Source organism: Aythya fuligula, chromosome 3 (genome assembly GCF_009819795.1).
Source record: "Aythya fuligula isolate bAytFul2 chromosome 3, bAytFul2.pri, whole genome shotgun sequence".
NCBI lineage: Eukaryota > Metazoa > Chordata > Aves > Anseriformes > Anatidae > Aythya > Aythya fuligula.
The window spans coordinates 117777939-117794980 of NC_045561.1; the positions used below are offsets into that span (position 1 = coordinate 117777939).

General features: G+C 61.9%; 2 protein-coding genes across 5 annotated transcripts; both read right to left on the reverse strand.

Annotated features, from left to right (window-relative positions):
- Nucleotides 1-2553: 2553 nt before the first annotated feature.
- STMN4 (stathmin 4) lies at nucleotides 2554-7180 on the reverse strand. Of its 4 annotated transcripts, none has more exons than XM_032185327.1 (6): nucleotides 7093-7180; nucleotides 4973-5030; nucleotides 4455-4550; nucleotides 3886-4091; nucleotides 3450-3641; nucleotides 2554-2739 (listed from the first exon to the last, which is right to left on the reverse strand). In XM_032185327.1, the coding sequence occupies exons 2-6, from the start codon at nucleotides 4983-4985 to the stop codon at nucleotides 2680-2682; spliced, it is 567 nt and encodes a 188-aa protein (XP_032041218.1). In that variant the 5' UTR covers nucleotides 4986-5030; nucleotides 7093-7180; the 3' UTR covers nucleotides 2554-2679. The 4 variants fall into 4 exon arrangements, with proteins under 4 accessions (XP_032041218.1, XP_032041217.1, XP_032041216.1 ...); XM_032185326.1 differs by having other exon boundaries at nucleotides 3886-4094; XM_032185325.1 differs by lacking the exon at nucleotides 2554-2739 and adding an exon at nucleotides 2746-3223.
- A 4536-nt stretch (nucleotides 7181-11716) lies between these two features.
- On the reverse strand, nucleotides 11717-16214 carry TRIM35 (tripartite motif containing 35). The gene is made up of 7 exons (XM_032184863.1): nucleotides 16116-16214; nucleotides 14988-15435; nucleotides 13988-14083; nucleotides 13486-13716; nucleotides 13312-13334; nucleotides 12683-12804; nucleotides 11717-12353 (listed from the first exon to the last, which is right to left on the reverse strand). The coding sequence occupies exons 1-7, from the start codon at nucleotides 16196-16198 to the stop codon at nucleotides 11791-11793; spliced, it is 1566 nt and encodes a 521-aa protein (XP_032040754.1). The 5' UTR covers nucleotides 16199-16214; the 3' UTR covers nucleotides 11717-11790.
- Between the last annotated feature and the right edge of the window lie 828 nt (nucleotides 16215-17042).

Sequence of the window (17042 nt, forward strand, 5' to 3'; positions counted from 1 at the left end):
CCCTCTTTTTTCTCCCGACCTCGCCTCCTTGCAGGATCAAGAGATGGAGCCCACGGCCGTGCTGCGGCTGGTGATGAATTTTTAATCAGATTACCTTTTTTTTCCTGCTTCATTTGGGCGGAAGAGTTCAAAGAGGGTTCAGGGAAGGGGAATGGCAGCTGTGCTACAGGTTAACAGCAAGGGGAGAAAAATGAGCTCCCCGAGCCTCACTGGGTCGTTGTCCATGCTCATCGGGAGCTGAGACCTGGTGAAGATCTGAGCTGCAGGTGGTTACGGGTGGGATAACCTGGGATGCTGCACCAGGAGCCTGGACACGGTCAGGTTTTTGGGGTGGTTTGGGGGTTTTTGGCTGCTCCTCCAAGCAGCCTCCTCCTGGCTGTGCCCTCGCTGCCACCTTCTTCCCCTCGGTGCCCCCTTTTTTCTCCTCCCTTGCCACCCACTGGCTTCTCCCCAGGGCGAGCTCTGCTCTCCTGGCTCTGCTCTCTGTTTCTCTGCCACCCTCCTCAAAGCTTTTGGGCGCTTTCCAAGACTCCTCGGAGGAAGCTCCCTCGGTCTCTCCCTGTTTCCTTCCTCCCCAGCCCAGCATGGGTGCCTCTTTCCATTGTGCCATGGTTCCTCCAGCCCTTCGGGCCCCGTAGTGCACACGCTGTTGTAGGCTGCGGCCCAGGGCCCTGGGGGAGAACAATATATTGCGTTACCCTTTGTTTATTAAAATAAAACGGACTGAGCGGAGCAGCATTTTGTTTCCTGTGGGTTTACCCAGCTCCTCCAACTCTGCCGATGGTCGGCCTCGAGATTCCTGCTGGTGTCATCCGCTCAAGATTTATGCCTCCTGCCCACTCTCCGAGCCTGTGGCCTTTCCTCACTTCTTGTGTTTTAACAAAACCTTCTGCAGCCCCCAGCTCCTCTCCCACGTGGCGTTTGGGGGTTTGGTAACGCGCAGCCCACCATTTTGTGTGGCCACGGTGAGCTCCACACCGCTGACTCCATCTCCTTTTCTACGTGGCACCCCACTTTGTTGTCGCATTTGGGCGTGATGGGACCCCCTGGGCACGATCTCTGCTTTCCCATGAAGGTCTGGACCCCCCTGGGGACCCCACCGAGGACCTCCTTGGCCCAGGAGTGGACATTTGGCTCCTTTGGGAAGCTGGTCCTAAATTTTGCTGCCACCATCTTTCAGGGTGAGCAGAGGCAGGGGAGGAATTGGTGCTGCTTCCTCCGTAGGGCTGGGGAAGCAAACTCCCCCCGGCTCTCCTGACACTGGGGATGTGAAGTTTTGCTCCACGGATGGACCAAAGGGGGTGACCTGGCCTCAATATAGACCTGAGCACGTTTCCATCCTCCCCCCGCCCAAAAACCACACACAGGAGACACTGCACCGCCCGTGAGAAAACAAAAGAAATGCCAAGGCAGTTTATTTACAACCAGAGTATACAAAAAAAAGGACAGCTCGTGCCACAGCTAGAACAGCCCCCTCCATCTCCTTCACCCGCCGCCTTCTCCCACGCTCCAGATTTTGGCAGCCCCTCCAGGGGCCGGTCCCCCCCTCCAAGCCCCCGGGGTCGGGGCGAGCATCTCATGGCACAATGAGAGACACGGCTCCCTCTGGACCTGAATCAGTGCTTGTAAAAACCTTCTCTGGCTGTAGAGGAGACCGAGACCTTGGTTTGCATCAGGGTTAGAGATGCCAGGGCCTGGTGGTACTGGGACCATTGCCTGCTGGCAACTGGGAGAGGAGGGGATGAACCCCCCGGGGCAGAAAGCAGAGTCTCCGATGTCTCCTGCTGGGAAGGAAGGACTCCCTGCCCTGCTCACCCTCCCTGGAGGCACAGATCTCCCTCCCCAAAACACCTCCTGGGGGGCACGGCTTGGGACAAGGCAGCAGCGGGGTGCCACGCTGCCTCTCGCCCTGGAGTCACTCTGGAGCAGAAAAAGGGATTTTTGTCCAAGAGCTACCGAGAAGATTGGGAGATTTCTTACAAAAAAAAACCCCAAGCAGCTCTTTGGGGTCTTTCGGTGTCACCCTGAAAAGGATCCTCAGCATCTCCTACAGCCGGGTGAAGCCTTTGGAGCAAGCGAGTCTCGCTCTGACCACCTCCAGCAAGGGGTCTCCTCTCCCCCTTCCCCAAAGCGGTGCCGTAAGGTTTAGGGGCCAGTAACACCCACCCTGGCTAAGACCCCGGAGCCGAGATGGGATGAAAGGAGCGGGGGGTCACCAAGAGATGCCGCTGCCCATCGATGGCCAGGAGCCCGCCGGGGCAGGATGGAGCCGGAGAACCGCAGCTGGAGGGGGGCGCGCACCCGCCCGCCTGCCCAGCACCAAACGAAAGTCACACACGACGCACATTTCCCCCATTCCCTCCCCACCCTCTCCATCCCCGGGGCCACCTCCTCCTCTTCGCCAGCTCCAAGGCTGGCTCCTTCCAACCTTTGTGGCGGGCGGCACGCTGGACCCCCGTGGGGCGCGCACCCCAAATCCGGGGAGGCGCGCGCCCGCCCGCCCACCCATCCGCTCGCCTCCCTCCCCACCCTCCCCGAAACGACTAGGATGGCTTCACTGGTCAACTCTGTACATTCACAAACAAAGAAAGCAGAGGAACGTCCCCTTTCCACCGTCCGGCCTCGCGCTGCGGCAGCCTCCGCCACCTCCCCGGAGCTGTCAGTCCAAGCATCGCCTCTTTACCTGGAGGCCTCTTCCTTGAGCTCCTTGTTTTTCCTCACTTCTTCTGCGTGTTTGTCCTGTGGGGGGAGGGTTTTGGGGGGGGGGGGGGGGTGGGCGGGAAGGGGGGAGACGCGTTAGCTCGCCGGGCTTCGGGCCCCACGGGCGGGCCAGCGGCTTCGGAGGGGTTCGAAGGCACCGAGGGCGTTCGCGAGGCCAGGTTCGTCCCCGGAGGGACAGCGGTGGGTCAACTGCGTCCTCTCCTCCCCGGGTTTTAAGAGGGTTTTAAGGACCGTGGAGGCACTCGGGGACAGGCTGAAAGATTGTCCTCGCCCTCTATCTAGGAGGTAGACGTCAGCCAGACAAGGCGGAGCGGGAACCCCAAAAGGAGATGGGGCGAGCTCGGATTGTCCGTCATTATCTCGTGCTCTCTGCCTCTGCCCCAGGGCTGGCCGAGGCGTTTGGAGAAGGGCACTGGGCGAGCTCCTTGCAGAAGGGATGTTTTGGAGGGAGCTGGAGGTGGTGAGGGTGGTGGGACCTTCCGTGCTGAGGCTGGGAGCAGACCTGCTTCGGGGGAGAGAGAAGAGGTCTGCACACAGCGGCGGCACGGCAGCACGGACACGCCAGGCCCGCTGGGGTCACCCCCGCCCCGGTGGGACCTGGATTTTGGCTAACGCCCCCCCCTTCAGCGGTGTCCCCAGGGGGTCGTGCCACCCCACGAGCCATGCGGGGTGCCCGGATGGGTGTCCCAAAGCTTCCCCTTCCCCTTCCAACCCCGCCGGGGTCTCACCTTCTCCTGCAAGCGCTCCAGCATGGCCGCGAGGTGCGCCTCGCGGTTCTCCTTGTTGGACTCCATCTTCTGTGCCAGCTTCTCTTTGGCCATTTTGATGAAGTTGTTGTTCTCCTCGATGGCCTTCTGGATGACCTCCCGCTCGTGCTCCCGCTTCTCCGCCAGGTGCTTCAGCAGCTCGGCCTCCTGGTACTGCGGGGGGCAAAAGGGGCACCGTGGCCGTGGGCACCGTGGCCACCACGAGCACCACAGGGACCACAAGGACCACAGGGACCACAGGGACCACAGGGACCACGGGTTCCTTCCCCCCCCGATGCCACCACCCCCTCCAAACTCAGCGATGTCCCCCCGCGGTGGCCGTGCCATGGGCACGAGGCTGCGTCCCCGTGTCACCTCCCCCGGGGTGCGCTCCCGCGGGCGCCACCTCCGCACCCACCTTCCTCCTCTCCTCCGCCGCCTCCAGCTTCTTCTGGATCTCCTCCAAGGAGGGGTCGCGCCGCCGGGGCAGGGAGGCGTTGAATTCGGGGATGCCGTCGAAGGAGGGGGGCTTCAGGATCACCTCGAAGGACTGCCCCGAGGTGCGCTTGTTGAGCTCGATGACTTCCATGTCGGAGATGACGCACCAGGTGAGGTCGACGGTGTCTGCTGGGAGAGGGGCAAGGGCTGACTGCTGGCACGGGTGCCTCCCAAATCCTCCCACGTCATGGGGGATGAAGGGATGGGGGGCAGCTAGCTGGGGGTCCCGGGGGGTGAAGGGAGCTCAGCCCTTAAGCTGAGGGCGTCTGGAGAGGAGAAGGCTTTGGGGAGACCCCCCCCAAGCGCCCTGACAAGGGGGCTTTCAAGAAATATGGAAAGATTTTTGGGCTTGTAGTGCCAGGAGGAGGCATGATAGTTGAAACTTGAAATAGGGTGGATTTGGATTGGCTTTAAGGAAGAAATTTCTCATGGTGAGACACTGGGGGTGTCCCAGAGAAGCTGTGGGTGCCCTGACACGGGGGCTCCTACCTTCATAGGTGTACGCCGGTTTGTTCAGGGGGTCCGAGAGGAAGCAGGAGCAGAACAAGGAGACGAGAGGCAGCTCCTTCATCTTCTCTTTGTAAGCTGGGGAGAGAAGTGTGGGAGTGGGGTCAGCGGGTTGGGATCCTGCCCGGCGTCGGGCAGGGGCTGCCATGTGCTGGGGATGGGCTGGGCTGGGGCTGGCACGGTCTGCTAGGTTACAGCAGGGTGATGCAAGGTGAGCAAAGACCCCATGCAGTGGGGAAACTGAGGCACGTAATGATGGGGGTGCCTTTAAAAGAGGGGTTTCGCCTGTCCTGGTGCACGAACCACACGCACACCCCGTTGGATGGCACCCCCGGGGGGCTGTGCGCACCCCAAAGCAGGGGTCAGCTTGGGATGTCAGCCATCCCCGGGGCTTTTTGGGTGGGTGAGGGGTTTGGGGGGGTGCCCCAGTGTGTGTGGGGGGGTGTCAGGGGTGGGGGCACGGAGCCCTGTCCCCGTGGGACCCCACAGTGGTTGCGTACCAGCCAGAGTCATGGCGCGGCGATCCTCGGGCGTCTGCAGAGAGAGCAATCCTGGGGGCTGGGGGGGGGCAAAAAAAAAAGGCAGGATGAGTGCTGGGGGGGCTGGGGGCTTCACCCGGCCCTGATATCCCACCGAGGGGGGGGGGTAGGTGCACACACACGGCCTCGTGGGCAGGGATTTTGGGTGGGAGGATGGGGGTGTGATGCGGAGGGGGCGCGGGGACAGGGCGGTGCGAGGGGACACCGATGGGCGCATACTGGTGGGAGGTGATGGGGACATACTGGTGCGACGGGCGCATACTGGTGCGAGGTGATGGGGGCATACTGGTGCGAGGTGATGGGCGCATACTGGTGCGATGGGCACATACTGGTGCGAGGTGATGGGGACACACGGGTGCGATGGCAGCAGCCGGCACCGTGCTTCGGGGACACGCAGCCCTTCCCCATCCCACACCCGCACGTCCCACGCGCGTGCACGTGCGTGGCTGTGCCGGGAGCAGCGTGCACTTGCACACCCACCCCCGCAGACCCCACCCCACAAAAAAAAAAAAAAAAGTGCACCCCCTTTTGCACGGCCTCTGCTGGGGCGCGAGCTGCAAGACCGCCCGTGCCGCCACCCCATAAAACGGGGACCCAAATCCGCGCCTTCCAGCAACCTCCCCATGGGCAAAGAGGCTCTGGGGGGGTCTCTGGGGGCCCCCCCAGCCGCAGCACGCCCCGATCCATCCTGTGGGATCCCCCAAAATCCCGGCACCCCCCCCCCCTTCTTGCATCGCCTCTGCGTTTTCCAAGCAACCTGCCGCCGCGTGGGGGAGGAAAAAAAGGGACAAAACGGGGTGGCAGCCTGCAGGGACACCTCCCTGGAGACACCCCCTTCTTTTTTAGCGACCCCCCCGGGGGGGTGAGACCCCTCTGAGGGCTTTCCCAAAGGGTTTTGCCTTTAAAACCCTTTTTTTTTGGCTCTTGTGAGGCGTGGAGGCGAGGCAGGGTGGGGATTCTCTGGTGGCTCGTGTGCCCGCACGAGGCTGTGCACGGGGATCTGGCGGCGCCTGGAAGCCTTCTCCCCCCTCCTCGCGTTCCCACCCCAAATCCTCCTTTTCCCTGGGCTTGCGTGGGGGGGCTCGGAGGAATTTGGGGCTCCAGAAGCCCTCCTGGCACCCCTCCCGTGCTGGCTGGAGGATAAAACCCAACATTTTTCCCCCCCCTATCGAGGTCGGGGGCCACCGGGAAGAGTTGGGGGGCCACCAGCCCTGCTCCTCCCTTGCGGGACGAAGCTCCCTTTTTGGGGTTTGGAGGTTTCCACCCCGCTGAGCCCCGATGGTGGAGCTGGGTGTGGTGGGGGGGCTCCATCACCGCTGTGCCCCCCCCCAACAAGGATGAAACCTTGCCCAAATCCAGGGCGCGGAGGCGATGCCGGCGAGGCGCACGTGGCCAGGAGGGAGCCCGAGACAAACCCAGCGGGGTGACCCCACATCCCACCCAAATCTCTGCTGGGGGGGGGACGGGGACAGCGGGGACACCCCCTTTCCTGTCCCCTTCCCTCGCAGAGCGATGGGGACGGGGATGGAGGGGTCTGGGGGGGGCTCCCCGCTCCCCTCCTCGAAGCTTTCAGCGCCGTGGTTTTTCCTGGTGTCCCCCCCCCTGCTTGGAATAAATATTTTGGGGGGGCTTCATGCCACCTGCAATAATTTGGGGGTGCTGGGGGCTTGGGGATGCCCCCCCCCGAAGGCGGGGTGGGGGCTGCGGACCCCATCCTGCGACCCCTGCGCTCGGGGGAGCGGGGAGGGGAAAATAAAAAAGGGGCGAGGGGGCTGCAAAGGGGGCTGGAGGGGAGGTTATGGGGGGGGGGATGCCAGACCGAGAGGGGGTCTCTACCCCAAAAAACCATCAAGAAATGGGGTGGGGGCGTGCAGGAATCCCCCCACCGCTGAGGATGCTGGAGGGGGGACAAAAGCCAAGCCACATCCAAAGGGCGACCCCCCCCTTCCCACGCCCTCCCTCCCCAAATTTCCCAGTGAATCCTTTTCCCCCCCACCCCTTACATCCCTCCATCCCCTATTTACCCCCCCCTTACCCCTTTTTTTGGGGTTTTTCCCCCCCCCCCAGCCCTCTGCGCTCACCCCACCGCCGGCACCAGCGCTGCCGCTCGGCGCTCTCCGGGCTCATTTAACGCGGGCGCGGGGGGCTCGGAGGAGCTGCCCCCACCCCGGGGGGGGTTTGGGGGGGTGGGAGATAAAAAAAGGGGGGGGTTTGGGTGCCCCCCCCCTTAATGACATCACCTCCCCGGCCGCCGATTGGAGCAGCCCCGCGGCCGCTTTCATTGGCCCGGAGCCGTGCGAACCGGGGAGCAGCCCGGTGACGTCACGGCCGGCTGCTATTTTCGGGTGAAAAGGTAAAAAAAAAAAAATAAAAAAAAATAAAAAAATAAAAAAATAAAATTAAAAAAATTAATTGCGAAAAAATATTTTAAAAAAATGAAATTAACGGGAGCGCGGAAGGCAGGAAAACGCTTGGAAATGGGATTTTTAATTATTTTTTAAATATGGTTTTAGTTCTTATTTTTGCGGGGTTTGAGCCCAGAATTGGGCCGGCACCCAGCGGGGTCCCAGCTTTGGGTGTGTGGGGGTCGTGCATGGCCCAGCAGGATGGAGCTGGGAGGTGACAAAGTGACAATGGTCGGGAGGTGGTGGCTGCGGGCACCTCCCTGTGCGGGGGGCTCGGGGACACCCCGCAGCTCTGATGTCCCCAGGTGAGGACAAAGCGCCCCCCACCACGACAAAGCCTTTGGGGACATCTTTTATAGGATGTCCCCTCCATCCTCCCGGGGCTGGGACGCCACCGGGTGTGTGTGACCCCTTTCCAAAAGCGCGTGAGGCCCGATTCTTGCCCCCAAAATTAGGCGATGGGAGCTCGGCGAGGCCAAATCCCACGTCCCAAACCTATTTCGGTGTGTGACATCCCCCTGGGCGAGCGGGGTGAGGACACCCCCCAGCTCCATGCCCTCCCCACCAGCCCCAATTCGGTTCACCCTGGCCTATTTATGCCGAAAACGAAAAATCACGAGCCCGGCACCCCCGGGGGGGACCGTGCGGGTATATTTAGGCACCATCTCCTCCACCACACCGCGGGTTTTGGGTTGTGGGGAGGTGTTTTCCCCCCCCCCCCATAATAAAATGCCCGGCGGGTGGCTTTGCAGACCCTACAACCCCAGGATGGAAAGCGGGGTGACAGCCTGGGTGAGCACAGCTCGGTGAAACACCGAATATTTGGCACGAGCTGCCCTCCCCGTAGCGGGGAGGTGGGGTTTGGTGTGATGGTCGGACCCCCCAAAATTGAGCTGGGTAGGGCTGGTTAAGCTGGGAGCAAACTGGGAGAGAAGGGGGAGCGAACTGGGAGAGCAGAGGGAGCAAACTGGGGGAGAAGAGGGAGCGAACTGGGGGAGCAGCGGGGCGCAGAGCAGGCAGAGGGGGGAGATGTGGGGTGCTGGCAGGTTTGGGGCTGGAATTAGCTGGTCCTAAATGTCCCTTCCAACCCAAACCAGTCCGTGGCTCTGTGGGACGCTGGTGGAGATGGTGACGGGGTCCAAGGGGCGGCACAAACGGGGACGTGCCCCCGGCACCCCCTCGTGTGCTTGCACGCGCTTTGGCACGCACCTGCACCCATGGGTGCACAGCACCCTTGTGTTAGTGCTGGGAAAAGGGGTCTGGGACCCGATTTGTTTAATTTTGGGGCATTTCTGACCCCCCCCAAAGCTGGATGGGGAATCGGACAGGGCGATCCCGTGCACTGGGGGGAGGCGAGTGGGCGCCCACCTTGGCACCCACGCGGGTGTGGGGGCTGTGGGACCCCCGTGGGACTTGTGGGGACCCGAGGAGGGAAAGAAACACGCAGAGGGGGGCGAGGGGGGGGAAAAATCGAGCTGCAGCATGTGGCAGAGGGACAAACAACCATTGTGGGGACCATGTGGGAGGGGGACGGGCCTGGACGTGGCTGGCACCGGGGCGCGTGGCACCCCACGGGGGGGGGGACCCTGCACAATCCCTCCTTTGAGCTCCAGGCTCAGGGCACAAAACCATTCCTGAGGTGCCAAACACATCCCTGACACCCCAATCCCAAAGGAAAATATTTTTTTGGGGGCGACAGGGCTTGGTGCTGGAGCCCCCAGGTGGGGTTGTGACGCTCGGTGACCCCGCAGCACCTCGGTGGCCTCCCTGCAGCAGCAGCAGCCTCTCCCCGTCCTAATTTCGGCTAAACGAGGCCCAAAAAAGAAAAAAAAGGAGGCCAAGGAAGGAGATTGGGGTCTGCCCAAGGCTCTGGGGACCTGCCACGTGCCGACCCTTTCCCATCCACGCGGGGCTGTCCCCAAGGGGGATGAGGGGGACAGGGGGGGTCAGTGTGGCACGGGGCTGTCCCCAGCTCCGGGTGGGATGGGGCTGGGGGAGAAGGTGGCCACGAAATTGGTGGCGGGGAGGAAAAAACCCTGGAAGGGAGTCGAGGCCATGGGAGAAGCCCCACGGTGTGGCAGCACCCCGGTGCTGATACCCAAACCTTCCCGGCTATGGGGTCAAAAGGGGGGGGACAGAAAAAGGTTTTCCCCCCCCGGACACATCCTGCAGCCTCGGTGCGGCCCCAGCTCAGCCCCAAATCTTCCAGATCCACACCTCTGGACCCCTCCTCGTTCTCCCCACGCGTGGCATTTGGGCCACTGCCTAATTTTGGCTGTTCAGCCCCTTTTTCCAGCCCCCCCCCCCCTCCTCCCTTTTCCCTTTCCCTTTCCCTTTCCCAGCTCCTCCCAAACCGGGGTCCCCCTCGGAGGGGTTTGGGGGAGCCCCCTGGGAGCGGAGGCTCCGAGCCTCCAAAAAGGATGCTGAGGGCTCCGGGGTTTGGGGAGGGGACAAAAAGCAGGGAGGGAGAATAAAAATTAAAAAAAAAAAAAAAAAAAAAGGAAAAATAAAAAAAATATATATAAAAAAGCACCGCCCTGCCCCAGATTGGGCAGAAATGACATCATCGCCCGGCCGCGAGCCAATGGGGGAGCCGCCTGCTTCTCCGAAATCTCGGCTGTCCCTATAAATTCTGGATGCTAAATGGAGGGGGGGGGTGAATGGCAGCTGGTTCAGACCCCCCCGGGGGGGTTGCAGCCCTGAAACCCCCCCAAAATGGCACTGGGGAGCTCTGTGCCCAGCTGGGGGGATGCAGGGAGGTGTGGGGTTGGGGATGGGGGAACATATGGGGTCTATAGGGTCGGGGATGCCCCCCAAGCTGGAGGATGGAGGGGGGGCATCGATCCTGTCCTGCGTGCGTTTGGCTGGGGAACCCCTGGAGCTCCCGCAGCCAAAAATAAGTCAGAAACGGGGACGGAAAATAAATTGGGAGCCTTCAGCTGCCTCTGCGGGAGGGAAATTAAGTTCTGGGGAAGGAGCAGGTACCCCGATTCCACTAAAAATCAGAGTCCGAGGGAGCTAAGTAGCTCGTTAATTCATAGTTTCCCCCAAACTATTTTTAATTTTTCACCAAATCGGTCAGAAAAAGGCAAAGCGTCTCGCTTTTGTGATCCCCAGCGGTGCCTCGTTTCGCCCCTCGGTGCCATTTTTTTACCCCAGATGCTGCGGGGAAGCGTTCCCCGCGGGCCTGACAAAGCAAAACACCTCCTCCTGCTCGAGCCCAGGCGACTTTGCTCCCCCAAAAACCTGCTTTTTGTGCCCAAACGGGACGGGGGGTGCCCGGATTTCCAAGCATCGCCAGCTCGGGGGTGTGCTGGGGGGCGATGGGCAGCGTCCCTGTGGGGATGGGAAGGAAAGGGGATGCTGACAGCGATTTTCCTGGGGAATGGGATCACGTCAGCTTGACGTAAGCGAGGCGGAGGACCCCCGGGTCGCCCCCCACGCCGCAGCCCCCCCCCCTTTTTCCCTCCCCGCTGCGACGTCTCCCTTTTGTTTTCCTGCCAGCAGCTCCGGTTCCTAAGGAGCATCCGATGCAAATGGGGAGAAACCATGGAAACCGGCGTTAATATCATCATCCTGCCCGCAGCTCCCGGACAGTAAGGGCACCAAGGCCATCCTGCAGGGGACAGGGACCCACCCGAGGAAGCTGTCCCGTTTTTTGGGGGGATTTGGGCGATGCTGTAAGGCTGGGGGCACCCAGGTGGCCTTGGGGTTTACGGGGGAAAAGGTTTTTTTGACGCAAAGTAAAAATTGATCAATCACCGCCCTCACACCCACGGGTGTTCAGGGTGCTCGGAGGGGATTTGGGGACACGGGGTGGCCGCTGCCGAGTCCCCGCCGCTCCTCCAGGCTTTCCTGAGGTCGGTGGCCCGGCTCTGGAGGAGCTTTTTGTCCCCTTTTTTCCAACCCCTGAGCCTCCGAACACAAAGTGCACATCTGGGGAATTTCTGGAAAGGTCCCTTAAAGGAAAAGAAGGGACGTTGCTGTCACCAATGTCCCCACTGGTGGTTATTTATTTTTCTGCTCTCCCAGCCGTCCCCGTTGGGTTGTTTTACTGGAAGACCTGGAGCCCCCGAGCTTGGAAAGCCCCCCGGCTGCTTTCATTTTCTATTTACAACCCCCAGGCTGCGAGGGCTGAGCTCACTTTTGCTGGAAGAGCAGGAAAGGAGGCAGAGCGGTCCGGGGACAGCTGCTGAGAAACGCTGACACAGCAATACCAGAACCCGACGTTTATTAAAGATTTAAAAAAAAACAGAGGCGGTACATACATAAATTCTTCTTTTTTTTTTTTTTTTCCCTTTCTTTTTTTTTTTTCTTTCCCAGGGAAAGCTTGTCTTAAAACGGGACACAGGGACACAGGCAGAGGTGTGGCAGCTACACGGGGGCGTCCTCGTGGACGCGCACCCGGAGGGGGCAAATGCGCAGCGCCCTGGGCAGCGCGCCCACCGGGGTGGCCCCCACGTAGAAATAGGGGAAGACGGTGCCCCCGAATTTCTCGTGGAAGGTGTAGATGTGGGTCCTGCGCTCGGCGTCGTAGAAGGAGAGCTCCCCTTCGTCGCAGTCCAGCTCCACCCGCAGCCTCCCCAGCTCGCCCAGCGTCGCCTCCGAGCGAGCCGCGTTGGAAGCCCGGCACGTCTCGCCGTCCGTGGGCAGGCGGTAGAGGTACCAGAAACCAGAGCGGGCGTCGTGGTGGAAATTCCAAGGGGTTCGCCCCCGGGGTCGAGCCACCCCCACCCGCCAGTTTGTGATGCCCCCCAGGTCCACCTCCCAGCTGTGGAAGCCGGCGGAGAAGCCGCGGGAGCCCAGGATGCAGGGGGCAGAGGTGAAACGCTCGGGGTTCTCCGTCAGCAGCTTGTAGCCCCCGTTGGTGACGCTGGTCAGGTCCTCAGACACCGAGAGCCAGCCCGCAGCGGAGTTGGGGTCAAAGCTGAAAGGGACTGCGGTGGGGACACCTGTATTAGGAGCGCTGAGCCTGGATTGCCACGGGGATGAGCTTTACGGGGGCAGCGTGGCCCTATAAGCACCCACCCACCCGTCCTTTCCTTTCTGGGGACAACCAAAGGCACGAGCCCGCGCCCGTGTGGAGAAATGCACTTTTTGGGGCTTCTTTTTAGGGGTTTAAGTGCCCCCGAGCACCTTTTTGCACCCAATCCCCGTCTCCCCAGCCCCATCAGAGGCAGGCACAACTGCCCCAGCACCCACTGCCCCGTTCAAAGGCTGCTCTCGCCCTTTTGGGGGGCCCCCCCCGCGTTCCCTGGTGCCTCACCCACGGTGATGTTGTCCAGCATCTTCTTCCAGACGTTGTACTGCAGCGAGCCCAGGTACTTGGCGGTGTCGATCAGCATCCCTGAGGCCACGGCCTCGGGCTCCTCGACCGTGCAGGCGATCCTAGGGCAGGATGGAGCCGGGTCGGGGTGGAGGCAGGGGGCTGGGGGGGGTCCTTTTGGCACCCTGGGTTTCTACAAGGGGTTTTTCCTACCAGCACCCTGCATTTTCTCCTCCTGGGCTGGCTTCTCCAGCAGGGCTCGGTGCATGAGCAGAGCAAGAGAAGGTCCTGCCCCAGCTCCGGGGTCCCCATTTTGCTCTCATCCCATGGATGGGGCTGCAAATCACGCTAGGGAAGTCCCCACACCAAAAATCCCACCCGTGCCCCTCTTCCCCGATCGGGGTTTTAACGCTTCAACCCCAAGACCTGCGATGCTGCTTCATTTTTGGGCGTTTTTACCCTGCCTGAGGCACCCGTGGGGGCCCCCAGCACCTTGTCCTGCTGGAGCATGTTGCCCTGAGAGGCCACAGCAGGAGGGGACGTGAGGGTACGGGACGTTGTGTGGGGCAGAGACCTCGTTTTGTGCCTCGGGCAGGGCTACAGGGGACACAGCCAGAGCCAGGACTCACCTGCGCTTGCGGTTCTTGTGGGTCTGAAAGAGAAGAAGACACCAAACCATCAAACCTCTGCTCCTACGGGGTCCCGGGGGGGTTATAAACACCCCGAGGATCACCCAGCGCCGCTGTGGCCTCGCTTGGGGGAGCCACGGGGACCCCAGGGCAGCACCTCGGGAGGGGTTTTACCATGAGGAAGGTGTAATCGTCCTCCTTGAGGTCGTCCTGGAGCTGGCAGGCCTCGTTGAGCAGAGCCCGGCTCTCGTCCGACAGCTGCTTGATCTTGCCCTCGACGAGGCCGCGCTTGTGGCGCGTCTCCTCCTGCAGCTGGGACAGCAGCGCCTTCTGCTCGCCCTGCAGGAACTCGTGCAGCTTCTCAAACTCCTTCTTGATCTGCTCCTCCAGCCGCACGGCCTCCACCTGCCCGGGGTGGGGATTTCACAGCTTCCCTTCGGGATCTCACGTGTGCTCGGCACACCTAAGATCCCCTAAATCCGCCCCAAAATGGAACCAGAGCTCTCCTCCGGCTGGGAGCTGCCCTCCCCAAATAAACGGCCCCGCTGCCAAGGCGGGCACCACCCCAAGCCACATTTGAGGCCTTCCTCCCGGCATCACCCTCCTCGCTGAGGGGGCTGGGCTCGTTGTCACCCTGCCCCGGGTGGCCGCCCCCACCCCAGCTCCAGCCTCGCACCTGGTTGTGTTTGGAGATGGACTCGTAGCAGCGGTGCACGGTCCCGAAATCCTTCACTTTATCCCGCAGGGAGGTCTCCATGTTCTTCAGCTTGGCCTGCGGGGGGGAGACGCCTTCAGGACCCTCGCGAGCCTACGCCCCCGGGTTTCAGATGCGGAAAGACAAGAGCCCCAACCCCAGCAGGACGCGGTTAAGCAGCAGGATCCTCGCTCAGCCCAGCCCTTCCTTCCCCTCCTGCAGCCGAAGCCACCCAGCGCTGCCCACCCGCACCTGGGGGCCGTGCGCCGGAGGACGTTTGCTCCACGGCAAGTCCTCCATGCTGATTTTTTATTAAACCCTTTTTTTTTTATTCAACACGCTGTCAAATCCTGGTTTTTCCCCCGTGCCTGTAGCACCGTGGGCGCCCCGCCAAGCCGGCTCCGTCCCCGCGACATTTGAAATAAATCTGGCGTGCTCCCCGCGGGGCTGAGTCACGGCAGCCGCGGGTCCTGGCACGGGGCCCTGGCCCCAGCCCTGTCTCCTCCTCCTCCTCCTCTTCCTCCCCGTGTGGCTCCACGGGGCTGGGGCTGCCTCTCCCACATCCCCCTTGGCTCTGGGGCTGGGTTGTGCGCGAACCCCTCCCCAAAAAAAAAAATATAAATCAGCGCTCCCAGCCCCGAGGCGCCGCTGCTGCTGCAATAACCGGCACGGCCGGATCCAGCTCAGCCAAAAAAAAAAACAAAAAAATCAAAAAAAACAACAAAACAAAACACGCGGGGAGCAGGCAGCTCTCCAAACCCCTCCCGAGCCCTCGGAGCAGCTCCCCTTCCCCGCAGGCTTTTTTGGGGCGAAGCGTTGAGCCCTCAGGGACAGGCAGAGCGTCGGCAGCGGGGGCAGGAGCGGCGTTGGGGACCCACCCAACTTGGGTGCAGCTCTCGGGGCGCTCCCCATGCAACCGATCCCCTCTTTTTTTTTAATTTTTTTTAATTTTTATATTTTTTTTTTCCCCAGATCATCTCACCCTGAAATCCGCAGCCGTCTCCTGCACCGGCCTCATCTTGTGGCCCTCGTGCTGCTTGGAGCTCTGGCAGGAGAAGCACGCCAGCTCCTTGTCGTCCAGGCAGAAGAGCTTGGCTTCCTCGTGGTGCAGGGCGCAGAGGGCGGCCGGGCGGCCCCGCCGCTGCCCTTCCTCCTTCAGGATCATCTCCACCAGGTTGCTGAGCGTGTGGTTGACGTGGAGGTCGTCGGGCGAGGCGGGTTCCTTGCAGACGGGGCAGAGGTGGTACTGGTGCTCCCAGGAACGGCTCACGCAGCCCTTGCAGAAGTTGTGGCCGCAGCAGAGCGTCACGGCTTCGCGGAAGGGCTCGTAGCAGATGGGGCACAGCAGCTCCTCCTTCAAGGTGGACGTGGAGGACGAAGATAAAGTCACCGAGCTGCCGGGCGGGGGGCTGCTTCCCTTCTCCATGGCGCTGGGGATAAGAAATAAGAAGGGTGGGGGGGATAAGGAGGCTTGGAGGGAGGCCAAAAGCGGGTTTCCCAGAACCCCGAGTGGAAAACCAGCCCCGTTCCTGATGCAATCGGCTTCCTGCCTCTGACTCACCCCCTCCGGCTCCCTCCCAAGCTGGGCACCGGCCCTAAGTGACACCGCTGGCCTGGGCGGGCTCCGGGATGCTATGGGGCAGGGGCTCGCGACCCCAAGCCCGGTAAAAGCACCACAAGCCCCCCCTTTGTCCCTTGGAGAGCCCCCCAAAGTCCCGTGGTGATGTGCTCGGATCCTGGTGCTTTTCTCCTGGTCCGCATGCTCGCCCCCGGTGCTCGGTTCCTCGCCCCCCGGTGCCACCCCGGGGGCTGTTCCCTTACCCCAGGTGCCCCCCTCGGTGCCCAGACCCCCACCACGGTGCCAGGACCCCCATCCCAGTACCAGGACCCCCTCTTCCCAGCACCAGGACCCCCATCCCAGCACCAGGACCCCCACCCCGGTACCAGGACCCCCTCTTCCCAGTGCCAGGACCCCCATCCCAGTACCAGGACCCCCACACCACGATGCCAGGACCCCCACCACGGTCCCCAGACCCTCACCCCGGTCCCCAGACCCTCACCCCAATGCCCAGACCCCCCGGTTCCCGTCCCCTCCCCGGTTGCCCCGTACCTTATAAAGGGCGAGCGGCAGCGCTTGCAGCGTCCCCTCCGGCGTGGGGGGCGATGCGGGGGCCGTGCGGGGGCCGGCAGCATCCCGAGAGCGGGGCTCGGAGCTGGGCTGAAGGCAGCGAGGGTGTCCCGGGAGGCGGAACGGGGTGGGAAGAGGCAGGGCTACGGGGAGGGCTCACGGCAGCCGGCCCGGCCCCCTCCGGGCTCGCTGCTGCCCTCGGAGCATCCTCATGGGGAGAGGGGATTGTCTTGGGGTTGGTGTTCCCAGCCCCATAGGGATAACAGCCCCATAAGGAGCGTCAGGTGTCCCAGTAGGGGAGCAGGAGGAGGGGGAAAACTATTTTCAAGGGCGCAGATGGTAAAAAGAAAAAGCAAAAAATAAAAAAAAGGGTGTTGTGCTGCTCGGGAACGCACGTGCGGTGAGAAAGGGCTGGTGCTGTGCTGGGGAGTCAAGGTTAAAAGATAAAGCTGTCGGGAGACCTGAGCTGGGAGTGAGACGTGGCTGGGGTGAAGGATGGAGGGGGAGGGATGCGACGCAGCCTTCTTTGAGATAATTCCACCCATGGCACTGCTTTGGGCTGCTATCGCCTCAGAAATGGGGAATTTGGGTACAGAGCGGGGACCGAGGAGGGAAAAATCATCGAAGGTGGGATGTTTGGGAGGAGGCTGCGAGGAAAAAGACCCCGCAGCCTTTCCCAGAAGTGCTGGAAGGGATTTTCCGGCAGCACAAAGTGCTCCCCGGGGAGCTGCAGGGACAGGCAGCGGGATTATGGCCAAGGATAACGCCGAGGGAAGGATTGGAAGGGGCTGGGGAGCGGGATCCTGGCTCAGGAAGACTGGAGGGGTCCTACAAATGTGCTGCTCTGTGCTCCCCCAGCACCTTCAGAGGGAGAGGAGCGCATGGAAAGTACACGCACATGCCTGGTCC

What these genes read in the sequence shown, in the direction of transcription:
- STMN4 (XM_032185324.1), bottom strand. An exon ending in ACCGGCGTACACCTATGAAG is followed by an intron (nt 4,095 to 4,454) that starts GTAGGAGCCCCC and finishes CCCCTCTCCCAG; the next exon opens with CAGACACCGTCGACCTCACC. An exon ending in TGGAGCGCTTGCAGGAGAAG is followed by an intron (nt 3,224 to 3,449) that starts GTGAGACCCCGG and finishes CCCCCGAAGCAG; the next exon opens with GTCTGCTCCCAGCCTCAGCA.
- TRIM35 (XM_032184863.1), bottom strand. Translation starts at nt 16,198, where the DNA reads ATGCTGCCGGCCCCCGCACGGCCCCCGCATCGCCCCCCACGCCGGAGG. An exon ending in ACGATTACACCTTCCTCATG is followed by an intron (nt 13,335 to 13,485) that starts GTAAAACCCCTC and finishes CTTCTCTTTCAG; the next exon opens with ACCCACAAGAACCGCAAGCG. An exon ending in GCTGGACAACATCACCGTGG is followed by an intron (nt 12,354 to 12,682) that starts GTGAGGCACCAG and finishes TCCCCACCGCAG; the next exon opens with TCCCTTTCAGCTTTGACCCC.